Here is a 27,641-nt window from a genome sequence, read left to right as displayed (position 1 = left end):
GTCAGATTGTTCCACAGAGCTCTAACACCCCCCAAAATAGAGAAGTTGGACAAGCTGAGAACATCCAATATATGCTCTAACCGTCATGACCACCATCAGCTATTTATTTTATTTTATTTATTTACAGTATTTATATTCCACCCTTCTCACCCCGAAGGGGACTCAGGGCGGATTACAATGAACACATATATGGCAAACATTCAATGCCAACAGACAAACAACATACATTAGACAGACTCAGAGGCATTTTTAACATTTTTCCAGCTTCACGATTCCGGCCACAGGGGGAGCTGTTGCTTCACCGTCCAGAAGTGGCTGTACTTCCTCATTCCTTTCCTCGTGTTTTGCTGGCAGTTTTATGGTGTTGTAAATTAGCCTCCCACATAAAGCGTCCCTAAATTTCCCTAATTGACAGGTGCAACTGTCTTTCGGGGCTGCATAGGTCAACAGCAAGCCGGGGCTATTAATGGTCGGAGGCTTGGCCAGACCCGGGCTTCGAACTCATGACCTCTCGGTCAGTAGTGATTTATAGCAGCTGGTTCCTAGCCAGCTGCGCCACAGCCCGGCCCCTTTTAAAATGTTCAAGGCTGGATCGACACTGTCCCGTATCTAAGGATCTGATCCCAGATAATCTGCTCGTATAATCCAGTTCAAAGCAGATATGGCAATGTAGATGGGAAGCCTTTGATGCTGAATCTGGGGACCCTGTCCAGGAGGCCCCGGGAATGCATCTACCCAACTGGGATGTCATCTCCTCTTTGTCACCAAAGGGTAGTTCAAAGCAGAAAATCTAGATTCAGAAACTGGATTATATGGCAGTGTAGATCCAGCCTTGGCAGATTAAAATAGGCTAACTTGACTCAGTGTGGATGCACCCTCGGGCACAAGCAAACTGTTACAAACTCGGCCAGCTTGTCTGTTCATCTTCACTAACAACATTTGCCATCTTAACCACCTCTGATGTTGCTTGACCACACATATTCTGGTTTTAATCTGTAAAATGCTGTATGATCCAACAATGAATCTGTACTGCTATAACTTGACAGTTCAGATTCTTTGAAACAGGATAATTACTGTGGTTTCAATTTGTTTTCCTTTGGAATATTTGGTACAGCATCTTGACACCACTTCTGAAAAAGACCCAGCTCTATGAAGTTATGCTGATCTCTGGAATAAAATACAGATGGTACTAAAACATAAAATAAAATTAGAAATGAGGATTTAATACATTTGCACCTCCAAAATGTGGGTTAATGAAAAGCTAGGATATACAGCTGCATCTATGTAATATAACTAGGATGAAAGGAGATAACTTAGTGTACTTAGTACAGAAGAGGGCAATTTAATTACCATTAAGTGTCTTGTGAAAGTTAGAAGACAAGGAAGATGGCTGCTGCTAATTTGCATGTATAGTTGTATAAACATAGCACAATTTGCATGTGTAATGGGATATCCAACTAACACAACTGCACAGATCGCAGTCTTACAATATTTTTACTTTGGAAAATTACAAACAGATGTCAAAATAAAAATCCTTAATTCTTAAAGAAACATGATACATTGCTTTAGTAATCTGAGAGCTCTAGGCTACAGTCCTAAAGACATTCACTAGAGAACAGGCTTCATTGAGCCCAATGACACTCCTAATTAAACATGCTTAGGACTACAACGCAGAACACTTCACTGATTTCAGCTTCTATTTACTTGCTTCCTTCAAGCATTTTTCCTACAACTCTGGAAACGAGAAACTGACTTGCTTTTTTTTTAAAGGAGGGATTCTCATATGGTGTGCTAATGGCCCAAATGGTAGAAATTTACAAGAGCACAATTTAGAATTGAGTAGAAAAACTGGGAACCAATATACATCCTTCAAATTGGAATAAATTCTATAGAATCACAAATTAAATTAAAAATATAAAGCACACTAATAGTAACAGACAACTACATGTATGATTAAAAGTCCAGAACAGATTTCCGATTTCTGTTTTTCATATAGTTGGTAAAACAGGGGTGGGGAAACACATACATTTTCAGATGTTGAAAACTTCTGTACTCCTTTACCATTGGCTATGCTAGATGTATGGCAAATGGGTGTTGGAATCTAATAATCTTGGGGCAAAAAGAGATAGCCACTTACTCTTTACAAAACCAGCTGGAACTGTCCTATTTTTTTAAAAAAAGAAATGTTTGATTTGTGTGTGATTTTCTTTGTTATTTGTTTAATCAGTCTTTGCTCTTTTTGACTTGGAGAGTGAGTTCATCAGTGAAAAGACCTTTATATAAAATTGCAGTCACCTGCTCTACAGCCATGTAGTAAGTCCATCTGAGGACCCTTCCACACAGTCCTATATCCCAGAGTATCAAGGCAGAAAAGCCCACAATATCTGCTTTGAACTGGGTTATCTGAGTCCACACTGCCATATATTCCAATTCAAAGTAGATAATGTGGGACTTTATTCAGCTGTGTGTAAGGGGCCTTAGAAATTTAAAAATGCTTCAAAAATGATCGCATAACCCCTTCTTTAAGAGGTCCACAATTAGAAGAATCATGAATCAGGGAGCCATATGTTTATATGTTCCATAAAGAATACCACTAAGCTAGAAGTGTTTACATAAAAGAAAGAAACTGAGCGCCCTTGCAGATTACGTCATGGCTAATTTATCGAGAAAAGAGATCAGCATGTCAAAAACAAAACCCCGAATAATTTCTGTCATTGGAGGATGGAGAACAGATGTCAGGCACAGATATCTATTTTCCACTGTGTAAAAAGGAGCAAAACCAAGTTTGTGCCAGGACAGGTGATGAAAAAATCAGAACTGTCCAGAGAACTGATGGAGGGGCCAGATGGGAAACAAGAGCCAATGGGATTCAGCCCAGAAGACCAAAAATCAACAGCTCCTTTTATGAGTGTAAAAACAAACCTATTTAAAATCATGCATATTATCTGCACTATTTCAGTCTTACTTCTCTTCTTTAATACAGGGCATGCACTAAAAATGGATAAAAGATCATTTTTGCATTGGCACTAGCTTCTCTCCAATTCTTTTGTGCTACAGTGGGACGTGGAGCTCCAATTGCATTGCTGATACTGTCATGTGCCTATTAGAGCTCCAACTTGGCCAAATAAAATAAATAAAAAGGACACTAGGGGAATGACCAACAACACATTTATATGTTGTCGAAGACTTTCAGGGCCAGCTAACACCTCCCAACAAAGGATTCCCCCAGGCAGGAAGCAGCCAGGCTTTGAAGCTACAAGGCTATACAATGCTAATCAAGGTGGTCAATTGCAATATTCACACTTGCCTCAAACAGATAAGAGTTCTTTCTCCCACCATGGACCTTCCACAGATATATAAACCCACTTGCCTCATTTGCAACAGACCTCACAACCTCTGAGAATGCCTGCTATAGACATGGGTGAAACGTCGGGAGATAATGCTTCTGAAACATGGCCAGACAGCCTGGAAAACTCACAGCAACCCAACACATCAGGGCTAAAGATCACACATCATTCAAGGGAATAGTACATGGCATTGCACATATAGTCTCTCTCTGTGTACATGTTTATTAAAGTGTATATAATTCTCCACTGCTACCTCCTTCTCCTCTTCTTAGCAAAATGCCTGCAATTTTAAAGTTCACCAGCTGGTCAGACTGGGCTACCTTTGGATGACTGAGAAGCTGTACAAATCAGAACACAATTGTGGTGGTCTCATCTTTTCTTTTCTTTTCTTTTTAAAGTTGTTCACATAGTGGTAACACAAACCATCCAGCAGAAGTTACTGCTCCAAGGAATGTTAAATTTAATCTTAATGAAATCTCTAGGTAATTCTGAAGCTGCTCATTTGTGATATACTGAAAATTTCGCTAGTCTCTCCTAAAATGAAAAAAAAAATCTGTGATAAAGAAGTTTATCATATGAGGCAGGCCAATGGCAATTACAGCAGGACAACAATATATTTGCCTTGGATGTTGCTCCTTTCTCACCCCTCTCTAGGTGGGAGACTGTTGGAAGGCATTTGTTTTACAAAAGGAGGCCATTAACATATTATTTGTCAGCAGGAAAAGTACAAGTCATATAATGTCCACAGCAAATATGTTGTTATCCTGCTGTAATTGCAATTTGCCTTTCTTATGTGATAAACTCTTTTGTTTTATTATATGCTTTCAGGCTATCCAAACGAATTGCTAAAGATGATTGCCAAGCAAGTAAGATAATGAAGTATGCTAAAAGTACAACATGCTGTGAATTATATCCATAGTCAATGGACAAGGATGGGGGAGGAAATAAGTCTGTCCTATGTGACATGGTCATTTATTATTCTATTTGTTTTGATTTATTGCTCATGGATGGTTTCAACGTAAGGGTGGCTTATATTTGTAAGCCACTGCATAATTGATTATGTGATGGAAAAGTAGGAGTATATATGTTAAAATATGTAACACACAAGTAAGGTTTATTTTAATCTAGCCTTTGTCAGAGATCGAAAAATTAAAAGGAAAAAAATGAACAATGCATTATTATTTTCAGATTCAACTCTTGCCATTAAATAAAAGGAACTCTTTGTAAGCAGCTCTTTCTACTAATGTTTGATTGTGTTTTCTCCAACAGCCAACGATCTTCAGTGCCTGTTATTTCTTAAAGGATTTGACAACAGTGACACTTTTATTTGCACTGGGTTTGCCCATGCTGAAAGGATTCTTTGGTCTCTACCACAAAAGCATTTTCTTCCTCATGATCTCTACAATTTCCCTTTTCAGAAACCACAAGAGAACACATCTGTCTGCCCGAGGCATGAGCGCAATGCCAGCTTAAGGCAGACAAGAACAGACTTAGCTGAGCTTCCACGTTCCTGGAGAACATTAAATTGATTTCTATATCTGTCAGAGTTCATTACCTCAACAAAAATCTGGTCATTTTCTGCAACAGAGAAGAAGCCTTGCGTTGGAGTATGGAAGAGGTCTGTCTTGTAGAGCTCCATGCCGAAGGTCACGTTGCCGACTCGCGTTACAGGTGGCCAATGCATGGGAGGCTTGGGAGCTTTGGGTTGATGGAATGTGCAATTGAACTAGAATGAGATAAATCAATATAAAAAGAATAGCCAATAAAGAACAAGATCACAGGGGGCACGAATGGTATTTTGCTGCCATGTACAATCATATGTGCAAAAAGTTCACACACAAGCCGGAATATGGCATAATCTATAAATTTTACTTCAAATACCAGTGGGCCACAAATATTTTGGTAAAAAATTCAATTCTTTGTCCATATGCTACATGTCCCTCCAACTGTTCAATTCAGAAGCATTTCTTGACTCTTTCTACCTTTATTAATTTGCCCACACATGGTATCTGAAGTAACTTTCATCCTAAAGCAAAAATTCAGAGATTATATTTTGATGATCTCCCTATATCAAGAAAACCACTCTCTCACCCTACATATACACACACAGCAAATCAGAACTAGATATTGTTCTAGTGCAGTGGTTCTCAACTTGGGGTCCCCCAGATGTTTTTGGCCTTCAACTCCTAGAAATCCTAATAGCTGGTAAAGTAACTGGGATTTCTGGTGCCTAATAAATTAGCAGATTTAGGCCGCTTCCACACAGCGGAATAAAATCCCGCACTATCTGCTTTGAACTGGAATATATGGCAGTGTGGACTCAGATAAACTAGTTCAAAGCACATATTGTGGGATTTTCTGCCTTGATATTCTGGGTTATATGGCTGTATGAAAGGGCCCTCAAACAGTCAGAAGTGAGACAGGGAGGAACAAAGAGACCTTGGCTTTGAAACAACTTGTTGGCCTCACCCTAAGTGATCCACACAATCAATTGCTAAACCATGTAAACATGTATGTACATTCTATTGATTCTATGGATCTACAACAACTGGGCCTAAGAATTTACTGTCACACTCCATTGTTCTTTGGAAGATCTTCAAAGGAAACAAGCTTATGCATCGAATATAGGGTGGTATTATTGCTTACTAGCATTTATAAATATGAAAAAATAGATCCAAATCCCTAGATATAACTTTGAGAGAGAGGGCAAAGATTGGGAATTTTGTACCAGATGCAATGCAGTCATGTACTTCATAGACATCAGGAAGACACTTTACCTCCTGAGTCCTCATGAGGCAGCTTGGTTTGTGCTTTTTAGAATCAAGATCCTACTAAGTCAGTGGTTCTCAACCTGTGGGTCCCCAGATGTTTTGGCCTTAAACTCCCAGAAATCCTAACAACTGGCTGGGATTTCTGGGAGTTGTAAGCCAAAACACTTGGGAACCCACAGATTGAGAACCACTGTACTAAGTGTTTATGTCACTGTCCAAAATTACACAAGTACATTCCCTCCACATACAAGAATACAGGGTACTAGTCACATACCACAACAATTTCAGGACGACTGGAAAATGTGATGTCTGTTTCATCAGTGTCACCTGGAAAACCATTATCCCCAGATTCCATGTCTTCATAATCAATGGGCCAGCCACTGGACTCAGTTGGTGAAGGCAGCTGAATAACAATCTTTAAGAAAGGAAGAAACAAGTATTAATGTATTTCTTGAAAATGCTCTTTGGGTTCCAGTACAGTATTACTCGTCTGAATCAGAAACACCAATAAAAACTAATCAAGAGGAGACTCTAGTGCAGTGGTTCTCAACCTGTGGGTCCCCAGGTGTTTAGGCCTACAACTCCCAGAAATCCCAGCCAGTTTACCAGCTGTTAGGATTTCTGGGAATTAAAGGTCAAAACAATTGGGGACCCACTATTCTAGTGTCTTTAGAGCAGAGTTTCTCAAACTGTGCTCCTCTAGCTGTTTGGACTTCAGCACCCACAACTCCTAACAGCTGGTAAGCAGGCTGAGATTTCTGGGAGCTGAAGCCCAAAATACCTGCAGGAGCACAGTCTGAGCATTCTTTGAGTAATTATCCGAATATTTACCCCAGTGATACTCTGCTCTTCCATATTTATCCTTACAAATATGCTGAGATAATCTAGTGGAATTCATGCATTGCTAAACCAGCTTCTGCTGAGTTAGTTCCTTTCAGATACTTTAAATGATATCTCCAATAGTTCCAAACCATTGGTCATGCTGGCCAAAGGTGATGGAAGTTGTAATGCAAAACATTTAAAGTATTGAGCAAGCCTGGCCTAAGCTGTAGTTTAGTATTGTATTCCATACTGAAGTAGAAAGCCCCCACCACCAGGGCCGTAGCCAGAAAAAAATTTCGGGAGGGGTTTTGAAAATTTGGGGGGGGGGGGTTGAACCCCTAGCACATACCCCTCCCCGCTACAAACCTGTCAATATCTGCTTGAGATAGTGCCTGGAGGGACTCTTAATGTTTTGCATCTCATAGACTTAGCATGGGGATTTGGTTAAACAGTTAAAATTCATGAGTAAACGAGATTTTTTTTATAACTTGAAAAATTTCGGGGGGGGGGGGGGTTGAACCCCTAACCCCCCCCCCCTCGCTACAGGCCTGCCCACCACCACCACCAAAGTGCTAGGAGAATATGGTCATCCTTTCTTTCTTCCTCTTATAAAGGCAGCAGGAGGAATGAACCAATGGTTCAATTTTACTTGCCCAATTCCTTGCCTGCCATTTATATCCAAACCAGAAGTCATGGTTTGATGGCATATGAATTAGTTACCTTACTGAAACTAATCATATTTGGATATTTGTCAGGGCAATGCCTGAATTAGAAAACAGTCAAAAAAACTAATTTATGCCATGACTTCCACAAATGAGAAACATGCTGGATATACATTTAATAAATGGAAAAAATAATGTTTGTTTGTAAATGAGGCAACTAAAGTCAAGGTTTGTAGTTTGCTTGTTTTGCCTTTGACTGTACCTTAGTTTAAACCAAAATACATAATTTGTAAGTTACAACAAGTAAGCTACTGGATAAATTGAAAGCAAGGGCTGATTTATTCTAGGTGATTCAGAAGAAGGAGAGAATATGTGAGCTTAATGCTTTTACTCCTTCCTGCGAATGCATATAGCCCTAAAGCATAATATAGTGTTACATGTGAACACTCCCACAGTAACTCATTCATTATAACCAGTGAGTTTGGAGAATGAGCAAGGATTTCAATCCCCATCTTCCCAGCTGGTTCACCACTCTATTCACCGCACTTCATTTGGTTCTCTAAGGCAAGCTTAGCCAGTCTGAGGGAAAGGCTGCAGTTTGTTTCCAAGTTGAGCAATAAAATGATCACAGAGGCTGAAAACAACAGTCTGGGAATAAGTATGTAGATGAATATACCAGCAACTCTATCTCTGATTCTGTTAAAGCTATAAAACATCCAACATATTTAAAATGTAATAGTTCAATAAAGTGAAGCTATATAATCACATTTCTCCAAAAACAGCACAAGATACAAAGACAAAGGGTTTGCAAGCTTTTATTTTGCACTGCTTTGGTCTCACTGAATTCTTTAAAAGGTAGAAATACTTCTTACTTTATTTTCTTTTATGCATTTTTCCTTGCTGTTCTAATCATTTGACTCTGCCCCACCTTCAAAACTATGGCTCCCAACTAAAACTCCTATACTGGGCTGCATTAGACATCGCGTGCCTGCTTTTTGTATGCAAACATTCTCCACATACCCAGCTCCTCTGCATTTCCTGACTATTCAGTTTTTCCGTAACTCAATTTCATCTTTGTTTGCTCAGATGTTGGATGGTTGGTATCCAAAGGCATACTTCTTATGCATTTAAGCACTTGTTGTCTAATTGTATGCAAGCTTTGGTGATGTTGACACTGGCCCGTGCTCCAGTACTCCAGAAAGGAAGGAAGGAAGGAAGGAAGGAAGGAAGGAAGGAAGGAAGGAAGGAAGGAAGGAAGGAAGGAAGGAAAATCTGTGCCCTCAATCTCTACTAAAAATACTGGCAAGTTTGGGGTTAATTCAGCATGCAGAGTCAGCTGCTGAGCAGAGCTCCAGATGTGTATTTTTCCACTGCCTGTTGATCTGTAATTTTGGTTGGGTACATCTCTAAATCGACAGCCAAAAGGTCTGGCCAATAAAGAATTTTCAAGCTTTTTTCTCTATTATTTTAATTTGGCTCAAAGTTACAGCTGATCAGGTTCCCTTAGCTATATTTGAATTGGACAACAGGCTGTTCTGTATTTGCCAAAATTGCCACTATGTGCCGAAATCTCAAAAGCCAAGAGATGTCCCAGCCTGTTTACCTGCGCTAGCCAACATAGATTTAAGATAATGAAAATTGCTGAACTAGTGCTGAAGATAAGCATCTCAGAAGTGACATGTGATGGCTTGCATGTCTACTTAGAAAAAGCAGAACTCGGATTCAAATTTCAAGCACTAAAAATTTAAAGACTAAACAGCCTTCAAAGTGCACATATAACAAAACCCAGCAAATTCTAGGTAAGAATGAACAGAAGCCCATACAGCATGGTTTTCATTACAATGGTAACTTATTTATTTGAGAGTTGTCAGGCTGAACGTCCCAGGTGACTTGAACTATTACTGAGCAATTACTTATCTCCATGCAGTTCTTTCATAATGACACAGAATCTCCAACCCTCATTCTTACAATTAAACATAATTAATAATACAGGATTGGCATGAACAGCAACAAATGAGAACTTTCATAGAAATAACCTGATTGTAAGAATAGAATTTGACATTCAAAGGGGCACAGTCTCTGTATATCTTTTGACATAAAGAGAATTCATCCTTTCTTTTCAGTTTTTGTTTTCGTGTCAGGAGTGACTTGAGAAACTGCAAGTCACTTCTGGTGTGAGAGAATTGGCTGTCGGCAAGAACGTTGCACAGGGATGCCCGGATGTTTGATGTTTTACCATCCTTGTGGGATGTTTCTCTTATGTCCCCACATGGCGAGCTGGAGCTGACAGAGGGAGCTCACCCTGCCCTCCCCAGATTCGAACCGTAGAAAAAGGACAATCTGGGGAGTCTTGAGAAAATGAGGCCCCAGATGCAGCTTTAAAAGGATGTGTTTCCCCCACTTTAAATATACAAAATGAGGTGGTGCATTTCCACCGGCCTGTGTTATACTATTACTTTATGGTGAGTACTATGAGCTATGTGGAATACAAGTTGTTGTTGTTGTTGTTGTTGTTGTTGTTGTTGTTAATGATAATACCCTGTTTTATCTCACCCAAAGGAAAGACTCGAAGAAGTTGAAAGGAAGGACAGAGTTTTTGGCAACTGAGTGCTTTTTATTTTTTATATTTCCACCTCAAATCAAGCATGCTCCTGTTGGAAGAAATGCTTCACTAACGGAAAGTGAATATACCAGCTGGATCATCACTTCAGTGTATTTTTGCACAGGATGGTTTGATATGAAGGACACAATCAATTGCTTTCTAAACGTTTTGGAAAGCCTTGTTTCCCTTAAGTCGAAAAGAAAAGCTGACATATCATTAACCCTGAAAGAATTAGTGGCCTGTTCACACCCTAAAGTGGGAAAGAAGTTGCTCCTGGACATCGACATGGCATCCAGGGACTCCCAATCCCAATGTGGGGTAAAACCAATTTTGTCCCTACATTAGGATCACCCCTTCCTTTCTCTCCTCCTTTCTCCAAGTTATGTGGATGCCTTCACTGACATCAGTAAAGATGCCCAGAAATAGTCAAGAGCTCTCCAGAGTTTTGTGCCTCTTGTTGCAGTGACAAACAACAACAATGATAAAGTGGCTATCCAACAGGGGTCCATCCAACTGGATGTTGGGACTCTTTCATGCTTCTGCAGTCGGATGGAGATGCCACTCCGGGTCAGCCCTACATTACGTGATCCATGCAGATCCTATTAAGTCTACTTGCTTATCACTATTTTCACCAAAAAAAAATCAATGTCTGCAATAATTGTGTGATTATATGGCACTATATTGTACCCAAGGCAACACATTTTCCTCAAGTGACTCACAGAGTTCAGGTACACAATATTATCCAAGGGATAGGCTATCCTTCGAGTCCCACACTCGTGCAACGATGATTCCAAGATAAAATGTGTCTGATTTGCCTTAGCTCTGCATTTCGGATCCAGCAAAGAGAGTTGTGTTCCAATGTAGCCACTAGCCTAGGTACAGAAAGAACAAGACACAAAATTACATCCCAATTAGACTCAAAGTGGTCGAAAGCACATTAAATAATGGAATACATTAAGCTTTTTGACTTATTTTTGCTCCCAGCTAATGAAATTCATCATCAAGTCATTATTTGTAACTGTTCAATTGATATTCCTTTATATTGATTATAATTTTACGGATAGTTTAATTATATGTAACTTTTGTACATTTTAGTGTAGACTTTTTTCTGGGTCTGTACTTGTGCTTCTTTAATTTTTGTGAGTTGTCTTGAATCCCATGGGCATAAAAATGCCAGAATATAAACCACTGGGGAACAAAGCCTCTGGGCCCTTCCACACAGCCATATACCCCAGAATATAAAGGCAGAAAATCCTACAAAAATCAGCTTTGAACTGGGTCATCTCTGAGTCCACACTGTCATATATTCCAGTTCAAAGCAGATAATGTGGGATTTTATTCGGCTATGTGGAAGGGGCTTCTGCTCATATTGTATCTGTTAGTATCTGCATATAACAGACAAGGTAAACAGCAACAACCTTCAGAATTGTTTCCTGAGTCTGTGTGAACAGCAAACCAAAAACAAAAGAACAGGGGAGGCTGCCTCAATAGTATGCCAACAAAACATAAATCCATATATTTGGCCACCGAAATAGAAATTATAAGAAAAGTGAAGTTTGTAGAAAGAGATAATCCCTGAATGTATTTTGGAAGAAGCTTTTTAGTGGTCTCTAGAGAGTTCAAAATGTTTTGTTTTACTTATGAAAAGCTTATTTAACATGGTCATTTCATTTCACATGTGCATAGTATTAATTCTGAATAAAAAGCTCACTAAAACATTTTAAACCACTCCCCTCCCTTCCTCCCTCTTTCTATCTTGGTGGTGTAGAAAACCATCCCTATTCATTCCGTTATTTATGCAAATGTGTTATCTGCAACATGTTTACTTTGTTGACTGAGGTATACTAGAATGTGGGAAGATGTTACACTTAGATATATAAAATCAGCATGTACAAAGCTAGAACAGGAAGATTCTATAACTTTCCATTCCTTCCTGAACAAAAGTTTTCTGGAGGTCCGTCTGTCCTTCCTTTGGAAAGGACTCCAGTGAAAAGAAGACCAGATATAAACTAGTGGTTCCTGTGTATTTTTTTGAAATACTACCACCTTGTAATAATGCTGTTTGGAAAGATTCTGGAACACAAATCCTGGGCCTCATGTGAATGAGTAGGAGGAGGTCCCGAAATGTGGTAGTGAATTTGAGTCACTTTGGACTCAGAATGATTTCACCATTGCCTCTTTTATACTGGCATGGCAATTTGTGTTATTTCAATTACTTAAGAATATGGCAAGTGAAACATCTGTACTTTTGCCCTAGATACCCACACCATACTTTTTCAGAGAAGAGATTTGGTTGTGCAAAAGTGAGGTGTTGTTCCAGTATTGGAATAACTAAAATAATAAACACAGTTTATCATCACAGCTATTCTTTTTACTGAGAAATACCAGTCAATTATGTCTAATAGGTGGAGTGGATTGAGCATGTTGGACTCCATTTTAATATTTATTTATTTATTTATTTATTTATGACATTTCTACTCCGCCTTTCTCAACCCCAGAGAGGATTTAAGGCGGCTTACATATAGGTAACTATTTAATGTGTACAATTCAAGTCAACATTACAAGAGAATTATAAAATACATTAAAATAATTAAAACATTTAAAACGATACATTCACAGTTAATCATGTAATCCACAAGCATAAACCGGGCCATCCCAAGAGTCATTGCACATCAGTCCATATATGTCTATTTCACAAATTCTCCAAAGGCTTTGTCACAAAGCCATGTTTTTACTCTCTTACAGAAGGTTAAGAGGTATTTTGTTTTAATCAAAAGATGTTTTAACCAAAACAAAAACAAATGCTCCACAAAGTTTGTGCCAGATGGATGTAAAACATCAACCACATGCCCCGTTGTAGCTATCAAAGTTTTCTCTAACATGTTCTACAGCACACTTTACTGCGTGTATGTAAAATTAAGAAATCATACCAACCTCCAGTGAGTCTTTTGCTACAGTTACTGTCATGGATGTGTCATCACATCTAACTGAAAGGGCAACATCAACGCTACCCTGGACTTCTTCTGGTTCACTGACTTTGTGGAAAAATTGCCCAAAACCATGGTTGACCATGTCTGAGTCCTCCATATCAGTTGATGGAAAGGTGCCTTCAACTTTGTCATGAGGGAAGTCAAACTCCAAGGATGGGATAGGCTCCGACTGAGGCTTAATACCACGTAGTAATTCCTCTAGTTCAGGAGGAAGGAAATGGTCTTCTTCATCATTCATTTCTTCTAGAAAAAGAGAAGAAGTTGTAGACCTTAAACTATGTTTTCTATATATTTAGAGTTAGAGCCAAACAAGCTATTATATACTATTAATATCTTGTATTTTTCTTTCTTAATAAAAAATTATCATAGGATCCTGCTCATGTGCAGAAGTCATGCTGGGTGAGATTTAATTTTCTCTCTCATTTTGGTGTATCTTCCTATTGAACTCTACTACTGTTTATCCCTAAACAGGATTATCTCTAGCATGGATAATCTGGGGCAAATAGAACTGCCAACAGGTAGAGACTGAACATGGGATTCTTGGATCTTTCTCAGCATCCTTAGCTGAATCCCACAAAGCATTATTCAAAACTGACAGAGAAAGTAACAATTTCATCTCACTGATGTAGTGGTCTCCTGGGCCAAAGATTGCTGCCATGGACACTCCTACATGTCTAGTGAGTTCAAGATCCTTGGAAATTTGGGAATGTCCTTCCACTTGACACAACTTCCTCACCAGTATCCTCAAGTCGTAGGTGGAAGCGATTAGCCACAGGTGCCTTTGTGTAGGATGTAACTGGACTGTAGCCACGGTCATAAGCCCACATAATCAAACTCTCATGAGAGGAGGGAATATCCGATAATATAGTTTTAGTCATCACCATTGAACATTCAGGTTCTTTTCCAAAGCCAACACTGTTTGATGCCTGTAAACAAAGGAGACAGACTGCTTTAGGATTCTGGACAGGACTTGAGTTAGCTTTACAAAGCATGTTTTTAAAAGTCAGTGCAAGAACTATAGATAATACATTTTATATTGCTTTTTCATTGTCTGGTAACAATTGATCTAAATCTAACTATTTGTACCAAATAAATTAGATATATTGAGTGAAAAGATACTTAGTAAGTCAACACCTATATAGATTCATTGACTCAAGGATCTACTCTAGATTGGTCTAATAAGTGTATTTAGGCACTTCTGGTTTTTCTGGCAGTATATCACTTCTATGTTATTTCATCATATGGTACTTTGATTTCTAGGACCAATTACGTTTTCCATAGTAACTGTTTTATTTTTGCTAAGCATTCTTATTTGTTCCTTGCCTTGATTGTTACTCAGATGGCAAAAATCATTTCTACCCAAGAATTGTGCAGCATTTGCTGTGACTGATATTTCATCATCAAACATTATGAATGTATTTTATACAAATAATTTTAATATCATACTTTAAGGTGAAATTATCTAGGTATTCTACAAAAGAAAGAAGTCTAAATCCATAAAATATTAAACCAATTTTAGCATAATATTCTTTAAAAATTGTTGAAACAGCCTCAGGAGAAAAACAGAAACAGGGGATACATAGTTCCAGAAGTCTATAAAGCATTAGCAGACATTTATTTTAAGTTGAAATGGTTGGGGAAATTACAAATCTTTCATATTGTACCAAATAACTAAAACATGGGCACCTAATGAGCTTCTCTATAAATGTGGTTACTTTCATAGAGGCCATTTTCTAAATAACCACTTGCACTCCCTTCATTTGGACAGGGCAATATAGAGAAAGATTATTTCAGATTATCTTAGGATGAGTGTTGAAGCACACACGCATGAGATGAACTTTCCTATGGCAATATAATCATATCCACAGTTTCACACAAAAATAAAAGAAGTTAGATTTCTTCTTTGCTTGTTGACACAATAATCATAGAATCATAGAATAGTAGAGTTGGAAGAGACCTCATGGGCCATCCAGTCCAACCCCGTGCCAAGAAGCAGGAAATCGCATTCAAAACACCCCCGACAGATGGCCATCCAGCCTCTGCTTAAAAGCCTCCAAAGAAGGAGCCTCCACCACAGTCCGGGTGTATATATAAGGAAGAAAAACTCCTAAAATGATAACCTGGATTTTTCTCATTTCGTTGCAAGGAGAAAACAATATTCAAAGTTGGGTCAACCTTGACAAACACCATATGGAACCTAAATGAAACCAGTTCCATGTGGTGACTGTCCCACAGGTGGCCAACTCAAAGCTTCAATTGAATGGAAGACTTTGAATAATGCAAGTTTTTGAAAAGAAAGCAGCAGGATATTTTTGCGTCTGCAAGAAAAACGTATTTATCCCCAATTTGCATCTGCAATTTTTACTCTTTAGCAGTGGGCTTGGTGATGATGATATTGAAAAATAGAAAGGCAGAAAAAACAGATTAGGATGCCAACAAATTATTTTAGTTTCATTTGCTTGATCATCATATTTTTAGATGCCTGATTACTAGATTTCTAAGGATAGTTTATAAGCACATTAAAAACAGAAGATGTAAAACCACTATAACACATCAAAAGTATAAGAAACACAAAGTTTAAAAAATAGCAACAGGGAGTAAAATATTGCAGCACACAATAGAACCATCAGCAATGGGATAAAAATGTCAGAAGTTCACTGAAGGTTTTTAAATAAAGGCTGAATAGGCATTCATTGGAATGCTTTGTGTATTCCTGCATGGTAGGAGGTTGCACTGGCCTGGACGTTGTGGCATATTCCAACTCTACGTTTTTATGAGTGGGCATGCACAAAAATCATTCTTAAAATTGTTGGTCTTCCCACGGCACCAACAAAATGTATCACAGACAACAGGCAAGTCTCTGAAAAGGTGCTAATCTCTTCTGATTTCCCAATTGGTAATCAGAATTGGACAGTGACCTTTAGGAGGCATCACTGATGCCCTCAGGATATGGGAGGGCAAAGGGAAGACCTCCCAATATTGTTGGACTGCAACTTCTAGCAAACAGAGCCAAAGTAGCCAATGGCTAAGGATTCCTCAAGTTGCACCACAGAATATCTGCGATGCTGTCCTTTGCCCACTCATACCTTAGTACATAAAGATGGGAGGCAATGTCCTTTGAGTAAATTATTTGAGCTGTATTTTTTCATAATGAAACGTTTTCATGTTGTATAGAATTTAGTGCTATACATTCAGGAACTGCGTTAAAGCAATGAAATACTTCAGGATCCTAGTTTAAAAAGCTCCTTTGGTTCCTCTCCTAACTGTCCAGCCATCTGAATGGTCTGTTGCAGGTGGTACTGAAAAAGAGATTCATTAACAAAAGAGCTGTTGTTAGTCCTCCCAGCAAATCCCATTGCAAGGGGAGGAAGAGTTGAGCTCTGCCTGCCCTTTTTACTTCTGCCCCAGAAGATGATCTCCTCCGCGGACACAAATCTGGATACAATTTTTGACACATGTTTCAAATAAACGGGCAAGTTTGGACTGAGATTCCTCCGATCACTAAATTTGCCGGATTTCCTGTTCACTCTCTCTTTCTCTCTCTTTAGATGTTAGATAAAACAGCTGAGCAAACATATTTTTTTCTCCCCAGAAAATGACTGTCATATCTGGAATCAATCCATTTGGAAAGATTTGTTTACATCTCTGTTCCTAGAATCCCAGTAAGACTCAAGGGTCCAAATGGGAGTATATGAAACCCCTTTAAAGTATATGTCATCCTTACATATATTTTAAAAAACTCATATTCGGACAACACACTGATTTATCTACTGAGTCAGGTGCTTTTAGCTCTGCTAGTTAGTTATCTCTAAATATAGATGTAGTTAGTTAGCTAGGATTTAACCTTCTTGATTTTTCTTAATAATCTGGGATCAGATCCTGGGATATAAGGCAGTGTAGAAGGGGCCATGCTCAGTCAAGAAAACCCAGTGATAACTTCACCTCAGGGTTTCAAAAAGTCAGAAACAACTTGAAGGCACACAACAACAACAGCAATTCTACTCAAGCCAGCCACCTTCCTGGCTTGGATAATGCCTCTGAACTTAACATGAAGGTTCTCAACCTCTGGGCCGCAGCCCAGCAGTGAGCCATAAGAACGAAAATCTGGTCTGTGAACCTTCTTCCTCTTTATTTATTTTAGTTATTTTATTTCCACTCCTTTTCACAGTTAAACATGAGCCTACAATGGGATGCGGCAGCAAAAAAAGCCAATGGGATTTTGGCCTGCATAAATAGGGGTATAGCATCTAGATCCAGGGAAGTCATGTTACCCCTCTATTCTGCCTTGGTCAGACCACACCTGGAATACTGTGTCCAATTCTGGGCACTGCAGTTGAAGGGAGATGTTGACAAGCTGGAAAGCGTCCAGAGGAGGGCGACTAAAATGATCAAGGGTCTAGAGAAAAAGCCCTATGAGGAGTGGCTTAAAGAGCTGGGCATGTTTAGCCTTCAGAAGAGAAGGCTGAGAGGAGACATGATAGCCATGTACAAATATGTGAGGGGAAGTCATAGGGAGGAGGGAGTGAGCTTGTTTTCTGCTGCCCTGCAGACTAGGATGCGGAACAATGGCTTCAAATTACAGGAAAGGAGATTCCACCTGAACATTAGGAAGAACTAACTCACAGTGAGAGCTGTTCAACAGTGGAACTCTCTCCCCCGGTCCTTGGTGGAGGCTCCTTCTTTGGAGGCTTTTAAGTAGAGGTTGGATGGCCATCTGTCAAGGGTGCTTTGAATGCGATTTCCTGCTTTTTGGCAGGGGGTTGGACTGGATGGCCTGTGAGGTCTCTTCCAACTCTACTATTCTATGATTCTATGACCATTGCATTGGATAGACCACATCAGCTCTAGATGATTAAATATGGCTTTCTGTGGGTGAGCAGATGGAGACTACTGGATGGCATATGTTCTGTACCTGAAACTAGAGCTGATGTAGTCTATCCAATGCAATTTTCTGAATCAGCACCCCAAATAACCAAACTGAATCTAAAGTTGACCAAAATGAGGCTTCCCAACCCACTTCCATCCCATCAAACTACAGCATTTCTCTAAACTACTTGCAACATGATGATCAATGATTTTATTTATATCTGCATTTGGAAGCAGCTTAATAAACTGCTGGTCCATTAGGCTTCAATGACTACACAATGCAGCTTTGCTTTCCAGTTTTTCTAGGTATTTTTATTAAAAATATTTTTGTGTGAAGTTTGTGTGTGTGTGTGTGTGTGTGTGTCAGGAGCAACCGGAGTTGCTTCTGGAGTGAGAGAATTGGCCGTCTGCAAGGACGTTGCCCAGGGGACGCCCAGATGTTTTGATGTTTTACCATCCTTGTGGGAGGCTTCTTTCATGTCCCCGCATGGAGCTAGAGCTGATAGAGGGAGCTCATCCATGCTCTCCCCGGGTGGGATTCGAACCTGGCAGCCTTCAGGTCAGCAACCCAACCTTCAGGTCATGAGGCTTTTATCTCCTAGGCCATATCAGACATGGACATCTTTATCTATGTGTAAAGAACAATAATCTTACTCGATGTTTGGAAATAAGGAGAATTAATTCCCTGACATAGCAGCACATCACCCACTAAATGAGCAGCTCAGTAGCAATTAACAGTGATGTTAGCAAAAAGGGAGGAGATGTTCAGACAGGCATTTGTTATCACACACTCCCAAGCACAAGCTGTTAACAGCCCCATGCCTCCTACTAAACAAGAAGTAGGGCTGTGTCTACTTACAAAAGCTTCCAGTTTCCCCTTCACGTCATGTGACTTAATGACCCAATTGACAGACCTTCGGCATTTGAGGATAAGTACAAGATCCCGGACAAGTGTGGTGTCTGGTCGAGATGGTCTAATGTCAATGATGATGTCCACCTGGAAAGCACTGAACGTGGAAAAGAGAGGCAGAGTTGAGAAGGCATGCCAGAATTTTTCAGCTATCAACCTTAGTCCAATCCATCATTTTTCTAGTGTCTGGCCAGCTGATTAAAATGCTGGAGGTTCTCCCAGACAGCCCAACATGTGCAAAACAGACTTGTTACGCCACACATGCTAAAACAATTTTACATAACAATGGAAACAAAATGGTTTTTTTTCTTTTAAAAGGCTGATAATTGCTGCCCAACAGCTTTCCTTTCTCGTTTCAAAAACTGTTGGCTGCTTGTTCTATCTGTTTTGGTGTCAGTTAAAGAAAAACACTTGGAACTTGCTTTATCTTTTTATCGATATAGATATATGAGCAATATGTTCCCATTTCTGTACCACAGATTTTAAACGTACACACTTACATTTAATTAATTTCATTAATTTAAAACAAATGTCACTCCACTGTGCTTCGTTATAGAAGCTGGCAAGAGCATCGTGGCAGTAAAGTAGAAGAAACTATTCACTCTCTGAGCTTTGGAAACTAATTTTTCTGGAATATTTGCACACTAGACTTACTGCACCATTGTGGCTTCATTTCAAGTTGCAAATGATATACAGGCATATTTAAGGACTGCTGGCAAAGATTTCACTGGCTGTTTTATGTCAGTGTACAATTCCTCACTCTTTAGCTTTTGACCAAATGCATTTCTCCTCTCTGCCTTTCCTCTTTTTTTTCTCCCTTTTCAAATTCTTTTGTGTGTGTGTGCTAAATTGTACTGAAGTAAGGATAGGAGAGAAAATGAATTGGGCTTACCAGTCTATATTAGTTCACTCAGTTCTAGAACAAACTGTGCTCCAAACTTGGGATGAAATTTGTGCCAGCAAAGAATTGTGCATATCTGATTTTCCTATGTACATTTTTATTTTTACTTTTTCCTATGTACATTAAACAAACATCTGAAAGTTCATTCTGACTCAATTCTCAGTCATATTGGAAGTCTTTTGTTTTTTGGCAGATAGTTGTATCACATTTCCATATGTGTTTTCAAAATGCACAGAAAGGGATAAAAAGAACACAAATTTTAAAATGTGCACATTTTGAAAAGTATATAAAATTTCTAACATCTGCATCAAAAAAAAGCTTTCAATATGACTGAGACTTGAGTTAGAGTGAAAATTGGGATGTAAATTATAAATGCTTAATAAACTAGGCATTAAGATTGTTGGGCTGCTTCCTCCTATTTCTTAAAATTTATCTATTTGTTTAGCTCCTTCTTCCATAAGCCTAGCTTCCCTCTTACAGGATATGATCAGCTCAGCCAATATCAGCAAGAGGCCACGTCAGATTCTCAGCAAAAAATATACACCTGGGTATATACAACCTCCACCATCCCTGCATCCCTTAACAATGTAAACTGCAAAGGCAAACAGAGAGATCAGCTGCAATCCATACAATATCTTTTCCAGCCAAGTAAGATTTCGCTATGCAATGTGAAGGGAGGGGAGAGCTTTAAACCAAAATAAAATACCACATCCTGTTTTAATAGCTCTCACAAGACAGAGTTCTTCCTTGTTTAAAAACTTAAAGATGTTGAATCCCTTATTTCAAAGCATCATAACATAAAGCATCTATCTTATTTTTAATCTCAATTCCACTTTTAGTGAGTTTGGGCTTTTTGCTAACCTTGCTTCCTTTTTCCCTTAGGTATGCATAGATTTTCTAGCATATCCGGTCTCAGTGGGCAGAAACATAGTGTACATTTTACATTATTCTCATAAACAAGACTCTGCATTTAAAGCTGCATTAATGGATCAGAATCAACTGGAAGAGGCTGTTTGTGAAATGGACAGTTATCAACATGATTGGATATTTTACCTGTATGGATTTGAGTCGGGCGTGATCAATTCAATGATATGAACTTCTTTGTCTTGACTCGAGCTGGAGACGATGCAACCCTCAGCTGCCTTTGGCTGTAGGTATCCCGCAAGGTAGTTCAGAGATATAAAGTTCTTTTCTATAATGCATGTCGTAGGAAAAAACTGATCTAAAGAGACAGAAAGATGGTATTGGACATGCATACCCATTCTAAGAAATGCTTCCAAGATTATCAAACATGGGGAACATGAAGCTCTCCATATGGTGCTGGGCTCAAATTTCCATCAGCCTTTACCAGCATAAGCTCTGAAGGATAGAGTTGTGGAAATCCAGCAACATCTGGAGAGCCACGTGTTCTCACCCTTGCCATAAAAGTTACATAAGGAGTCAACTAGTCCTTGGTAAAGAGGGTTCCAAAAATGAACACAGAACTCTGAAAAGAGATGTTAGCAAACAATTGTGAATTTACAAAGTACATTTGCAGAAGCCAAGATGTTAATTGATACTGAGCAGATGGGAGACATATGTAGATTAGGAAAGCATTGAACAAAATTGACCTTGAATCTAGAGAACCATAAAGTTTACCAGCATATTTATGCAGAAATCTAGAAAAGTGATGGCCGCCTGCTGTGCAATGGGCATGGAGGGAGTTTTCCCAGCATCCTCCAGAGCCAAGTGGCCATTTGTGCAGGGGAAGTAAGTAGAGTAAGGTGCTGTTCTGTAGCCTGGGAAAACCCATGTGCAAGGAGTGATGCCTCCCAAGTATAGGATAGGAGTCACATTGTTGGCTGTGGGAAAGATCTCCTTCTGATATGTGAAAACATGATGAACCAGCCCTAATGGCTCCCCTTACTCCAAATGCTACCACATGACTACATTATCCTGTGTTCATTGCAATACTGCTTGACACAATATTACGTTTCACAGCACCAATGAGGACAATTCATAAGCACAGTGCTTATTCAAGGCTAAAAGGCATGGTTGAAATTTTCATATTAATGTTAATGCGCTTCCCATCCCCTACACTGTTCTAATCTGATTTCAAATCAGGCTCATCCTTATAGCAAGTTACTATTTATACACTGGAAGCTATCGTCATTGTCATCCTTCTCCACTTATAAGCCAATCATTCACATGAAACTAACATCAAACATCGGTGTCAGTGAAAGCCACGGTTGATATGAAACAGATTCCGTTTCAGCAATTGGGTTAGAGCCAGCATATTCTTTCCACTAGTAGAAAGACTTCATATGATGAAAGATCCTTCCATTGACACCACAGCTCATCCCATTTAGCAGGGAGCTCCTGACAGCCTGATTCTCTGTGTAGCACTTCAGTCCTGTGTGGAAGGGGTCTTGTTTGATGGCCTCCATGGGAAGGAAACTAGGATGCCTTGAGTCTGGCATGAAATGAAGGGTTGATGTGTAGTGGGATGGGAAGACTAGAGACTGATAAAATGCCTGGCTACCCACTCACCCCACTTTTTCATGAAATCAGAAGTATAAAACCCTCTGATTTCCAAACTTCTAACAAACATCATCATTCCAAAACACAGTGCAATGAATAATATCCTCATTGGGTATAGCAAACACTGGACAATATGTGTCAGACTTGCTGACAATCATTAGTTTAGTAGTTGCCTGGCATCTCTCTTAACCTTAGAAAAGCATTTTTCTTCAATTGGATGTATGTTTAATTCATGAGCAAAGTTAACATATTCCCTAAGTAATATCAGGTCGCAACACTACAAGAACATTCTATTATTATTATTATTATTATTATTATTATTATTATTATTATTATTTATTAAAGTTCATTTAAATTTTCATTCATACATAAAATAAAATAATCTACAGAAAAATAAAAATAAAAGGAAAAGAATGGATAGGATATAGTCCTAAATAGGGGGAATGAGAGAATAAAGGGGATCTAATAATAGTCTATATATACACATACATACATAGATCTAATAATAATAATACAAGAACATTCTTGAGGCAAACAGGTGGTCTCCATGTCATATAGTTTGAACCTTAGTCATTGGTGATTTTTATTTCACCCAATGTCTTTTCAGTGTTTTCTTTTGTGAGGATAAAGAAAAGTCTTTTCCTTCAAGTTGAAGGGGAGTTCACAGAATCACAGAGTTGGAAGAGACCTCATGGGCAATCCAGTCCAACCACCTACCAAGAAGCAGGAAAGTTCAGCTATCGTGTAAAACCTCTTAGCAAAATGAAAAGATTGGGCATTCTGGTTGGGCTTGGGTGATACTGGAGCTTGTGAAGGGACTTCAGCGAGCAAAAAGATATAAAGATTGGCTGGTGAAAGGTGAGATCAGAAATCATCTATAAGATGTAACACTCTTCCATGCCAAGACTAGCAATATTAGATGAAAGACTGTTAGATTAACAGTTTCATCCTACTTGTGCCTGAACTATCTTGTTTTAAATGCTGATTGGCAAGAGAGTTAATCTCTTCTCCTTCCAACCCTCTTAAATATTAGGAAGAATTGCTTGATTGTAAGAGTTTTTCAGTAAAGAAATTGTTGCTTCAGATGGTGATGGGATTGACCTCCTTTGAAGTCTTTAAGCACATTCTGGTTGGCTTTTCCCCAGAACTTCTTTAGGACTGGATAGTCCTTGTAGTCTCTTCCAATTTTATGATTCTACATGAAAAGCCATACTGGTTATCTGACCAGATTTCTCATCATAAGGGAAGCAGTGTATTGTTCCACAATAACTATTATAGAAGCCTGCTGATTATGATACAAAATATAGGGGTATAAATTCAGATTCAGACAGGTCGAGATTCTAAGCTTTGTTAAGTTTAAGAACCCTTGTAGCATTACCAAAACCTACACTGTGGTCACATAACAGATTAATGGACAGTGGGCTCTTCAGGTTTGGTTCTATTGGCCCCATAGATACCAAAATTCAAGGATGATCAAGTCTCATTATATACAATGGTGTAATAAAATAGTGTCACTTGTATGAAATATCAAATTTGTTTTTCTGGATTAAAAAAACGTTTTCAAGTTATGTTTGTTTGAATCTGTGAATGCAAAATCCATGGATACGGAGGGCCGACTGTATGGTGTAATGTCATTGTGGCAGTTTTCTTTTTGATCCCTTTCTGTACTAATTGGTTTCTGAAAGTTCACTCTGCCTTCTTCTCTAGAGGATCCTTCTATGTAAACTATGAGGCTAAATCTATTTATGCTGCCTGGCAGAGCATTCTCAAACATTTGTTAAGGGCCTTGCCAGATGGGATCTCAAAGTAGTGGATATTTTGCCAATTCCTCTCACACAGATGAGGGAAAGTGATCCTAAAGTTGTCCATGCTGAACTCTAACAAGGCAATGCAAATTTGATTCTCAGTCCTAGCAATGCAATTTTTTAAAACTGGTATATCACTTGCCAGCCACTTGTCCAGGAAAATCACCACATTTTAAAGGGAATACAGTGTTGCCTCACTTATTGCGGGGGTTAAATTCCAGGACCACCCGCAATAAGTGAAAATCTGTGAAGTAGGGACACTATATTTATTCTATGTGTGGAGGGAGCAAACCACAGACCACTTACTACAATGCAGTCTGTACTTTATTTTAGCAGTTACAATATACAGTACACTGGCAGCAAAACTGCCAAGCACATTTTCTTTCCATTGTTTGATTAGAATGTAAGATCAAACATTATTTTCTATGGGGGGGGGAGGGTGTAAAGTGTTTAGCTAACCAACAGACAATACACATTCCATACTTAGAATATAAAAGGTTGTATGTTTTTCCTGTAGGACTTAGATTTGCAGATGATGTCTGGTGAATTCAATGGAAGTGCTATGGCAAACCTGCTTGGAGTTTTAGTCTGAGTTTCAAAACAGTTACCTAGAGTTCTGAAGTTGATGCTTGAAAAAAGATTCAGTATCTTGGATAGTTCTTTTAAAATCTGGAAAAAAGTCCTGAGTGGATTTATTGTACCACTGATATGGAAATCTCCAATGACACCTTGTTGAATAAGTAACTTGCTTGAAAACCTAGTGAGCCACTGCCAGTTGTTTTAGACTGTATTTTGACCACGCTGGATTATCAAACATTGCTTGGTTGAGGGAATGTTAATTCCAAAATGTTGCATGTGTATAATGTACAAATTTCCCCTAAAAGTTAAGAAAACTCTTTTCACTGGCTTGGTCTACAGCTTATAGTTTTCATAACATGGCCATGGTGTTCATAACATGGTAGCTGTTCAGATCTATTACCTTCAAGCACCATAACCTTAAAGAAATGTAATAATTTTAAGGTTGGACCTGAAGAAAATTTATAGCTTTGTTTCCAGGAATGGCAAAGGAGATTGAAAAATTTCCCAAAAAGCTGGGTTTTTTAAAAAGCTGCACCCCAGCTTCCAGATAGTATTGGAAGCTTTCCTTTCACAAAAGCAAGGGCAAAACATCAACTTTATATGTGCTTGGTTGAGTCTTTCTAAAACTATTGTAATTTGACTTTAGGCCTACGTTCACCACCAAAACTGTGTAAATGGATCAAGTCCTTTGCAAAATGGATTGAGCTAATCATGTAAGTCAGTGGTTCTCAACTTGTGGGTCCCCAGGTGTTTTGGCCTACAACTCCCAGAAATCCCAGCCAGTTTACCAGCTGTTAGGATTTATGAGAGTTGAAAATCAAAACACCTGGGGACTCACAGGTTGAGAACCACTGATGTAAGTCCTTAGTAAACTGTTATGTGTCTGAGGGCCCTTCTACACTGCCATATAAAATTCAGATTATCTACTTTGAACTGGATTATACGGCAGTGTAGTTCAAAGCAGATAATGTGGATTATCTGCTTTGATGATCTGAATTATATGGCAGTGTAGAAAGAGCCAGATATCAGGTGGTAAGTACTTTCCAATGATCCCAGTTGGCGATGAGCCTTTAAACACTACAGCTACTTCATGGAAAGCTGACAAGTTGATGTCAAAATTGTCCCTTAACTTTTGTTCCTGGTTATTGGCAATGTATTCATCAATTTGTCAGTCACTTAGATTTTCCAGATCTATTTGTACAACGTATCTTAATATTGATTTAGAAATCCCCATATATCCTTAGCTACCATGCTCTGCACATAACAGTAGTAACTGTTTTTGTCAAAATCAGGATATGTAGATTCTTGGAGCAACAATTGTCAACAAAAGCAATGATATTACATATGAAGTGCGAAGTGCTACACAATGCATGTTGCACACTTGCCTGTCAGAAATGGTGAAATGTACCCTGGACTCTTCTATTTTCTTTGGGCAGTACCATTATCTTTAAAATGGGGAGTCAGTTTTCTTCCTTTCGAAACAAATTAGGTGTTATCATCAGATTCTAGGCCAACATGACCCAAAGTTGGAGGAAGCTTAAGTGCTTCTGGCTAACAATACTAGCACACGTTTTACGAATATATCAGAACTATTTATCATGTATCAGCTTTCTTCCATAAGTTTTTATTGCCAGGGGTTATATATCAGCAGTAAGATTTTTCCCAGCTGGAATTCTTTTGGAAAAGGTTTAATGTTAGAATAAAGAAGAACCAGAGAGATGATGATCCAGGAGCTAACAAACTTTGTAAAGAGAAAGTGTTCCAGTATAGGAACTAGGATGCCAACTTAAATGAAGAATTATTGAACTATTATTACCTCATTATTACCTAGTGAACTCCTTCTGTACTACAGGGATGTAAGAAGATAGAAGGAGTAATGGCAAGACAAAAAAGTTGAAGATTAGATGTACAAGTTGGCAAATCAGCCAAATAACCAGCAGACATAAAAGGACAAATGAAATGCATGCAATAAGGCAACATGGTAGCTGTAATATGGTGGATTCCATCACAGACAGTTTGAAGCATCCTTATGGAAACTCTTCAAAAGAACAAATGTAAAACTCTCATCTCATTCCAAATACAATTAGCGCTAACTCCTCAAAGCAGCATCATTATGTTAGAATGAAATCCATCACCTTGACTACAAACTGGAAACTGAATTTCTTAAAGGCCAAATAATTGATCTGAAGAAAAGAAGAACATCTATCTTAAATTTGGGGAATGGTTTCCCCTGTTTCAAAAGAAGACAAGTTATTTCCAACACTGTTTTCCTCATTGCTACAGAAATTATCATAGCCTGCAGACAAGATCTAAATTACAACTCCCAGGATCCAAATCTTACCATATTAAGCACATAAAGGACTGGTGTTTAGAGTGATGTTCCTAGCCGGTGCTGATAGGGAAATCTCTAAATGAGACTTTGACAAATTAATATTAATGACATAAAGCTTTTCTCATTTTGAAAAACTTACCTTCTCCCACTTTGATGTAGACATTTCTGGATATTTTGAGTTCAGTGAACGATGTAACTGCACCATATTCCTTTTGGGCCCACTGTAGCAGGTGTCTATTTCCTTGTGGGAGCGGCTTCTCCTCTGTTTTTGCCGACAAGGAGAAGTTTTCCTTCTCAAACAGAACCAAAGAACCTGCTGAAACCTGGGGAGAAAAAATATGGCCTTTTAAATGTGACATTCATCTAATACAAACATGCCATTCCTTCAAAAAAATCATTTAAAGCCATCAGATCAAAATGAGTCAATTGCCATAACATCTGTCAAACTGGTAATACTGTATTGTGCATTCCCTGTAAGAAAAAAATATATAGCTTGAATTCTCTTTGGTTATATGACAGTGACAAACAACAACA

At 38.7% G+C, this 27,641-nt stretch overlaps 1 protein-coding gene across 2 annotated transcripts in view; it reads right to left on the bottom strand.

Annotated features, from left to right (window-relative positions):
* tgfbr3 (transforming growth factor beta receptor 3) overlaps nucleotides 1-27,641 on the bottom strand; it is a 203,305-nt gene that overhangs the window by 30,539 nt on the left and 145,125 nt on the right. Inside the window, exons 5-12 of one of the 2 annotated variants that reach the window (XM_016993177.2) lie at nucleotides 27,247-27,430; nucleotides 20,925-21,093; nucleotides 18,920-19,067; nucleotides 13,931-14,120; nucleotides 13,139-13,434; nucleotides 10,924-11,076; nucleotides 6,393-6,533; nucleotides 4,903-5,073 (exon numbers count right to left, since the gene is read on the bottom strand). In XM_016993177.2, coding sequence (XP_016848666.2) covers nucleotides 4,903-5,073; nucleotides 6,393-6,533; nucleotides 10,924-11,076; nucleotides 13,139-13,434; nucleotides 13,931-14,120; nucleotides 18,920-19,067; nucleotides 20,925-21,093; nucleotides 27,247-27,430 — 1,452 coding nt within the window. Of the gene's footprint in view, nucleotides 1-4,902; nucleotides 5,074-6,392; nucleotides 6,534-10,923; nucleotides 11,077-13,138; nucleotides 13,438-13,930; nucleotides 14,121-18,919; nucleotides 19,068-20,924; nucleotides 21,094-27,246; nucleotides 27,431-27,641 lie in introns of both variants that reach the window. The other variant, XM_008109257.3, reaches the window with a different exon arrangement.

Source organism: Anolis carolinensis, chromosome 4 (assembly GCF_035594765.1).
Source record: "Anolis carolinensis isolate JA03-04 chromosome 4, rAnoCar3.1.pri, whole genome shotgun sequence".
NCBI lineage: Eukaryota > Metazoa > Chordata > Lepidosauria > Squamata > Dactyloidae > Anolis > Anolis carolinensis.
The sequence above is the reverse complement of the archived record's forward strand: the minus strand, read 5'-3'. Positions and strand labels throughout refer to the sequence as shown.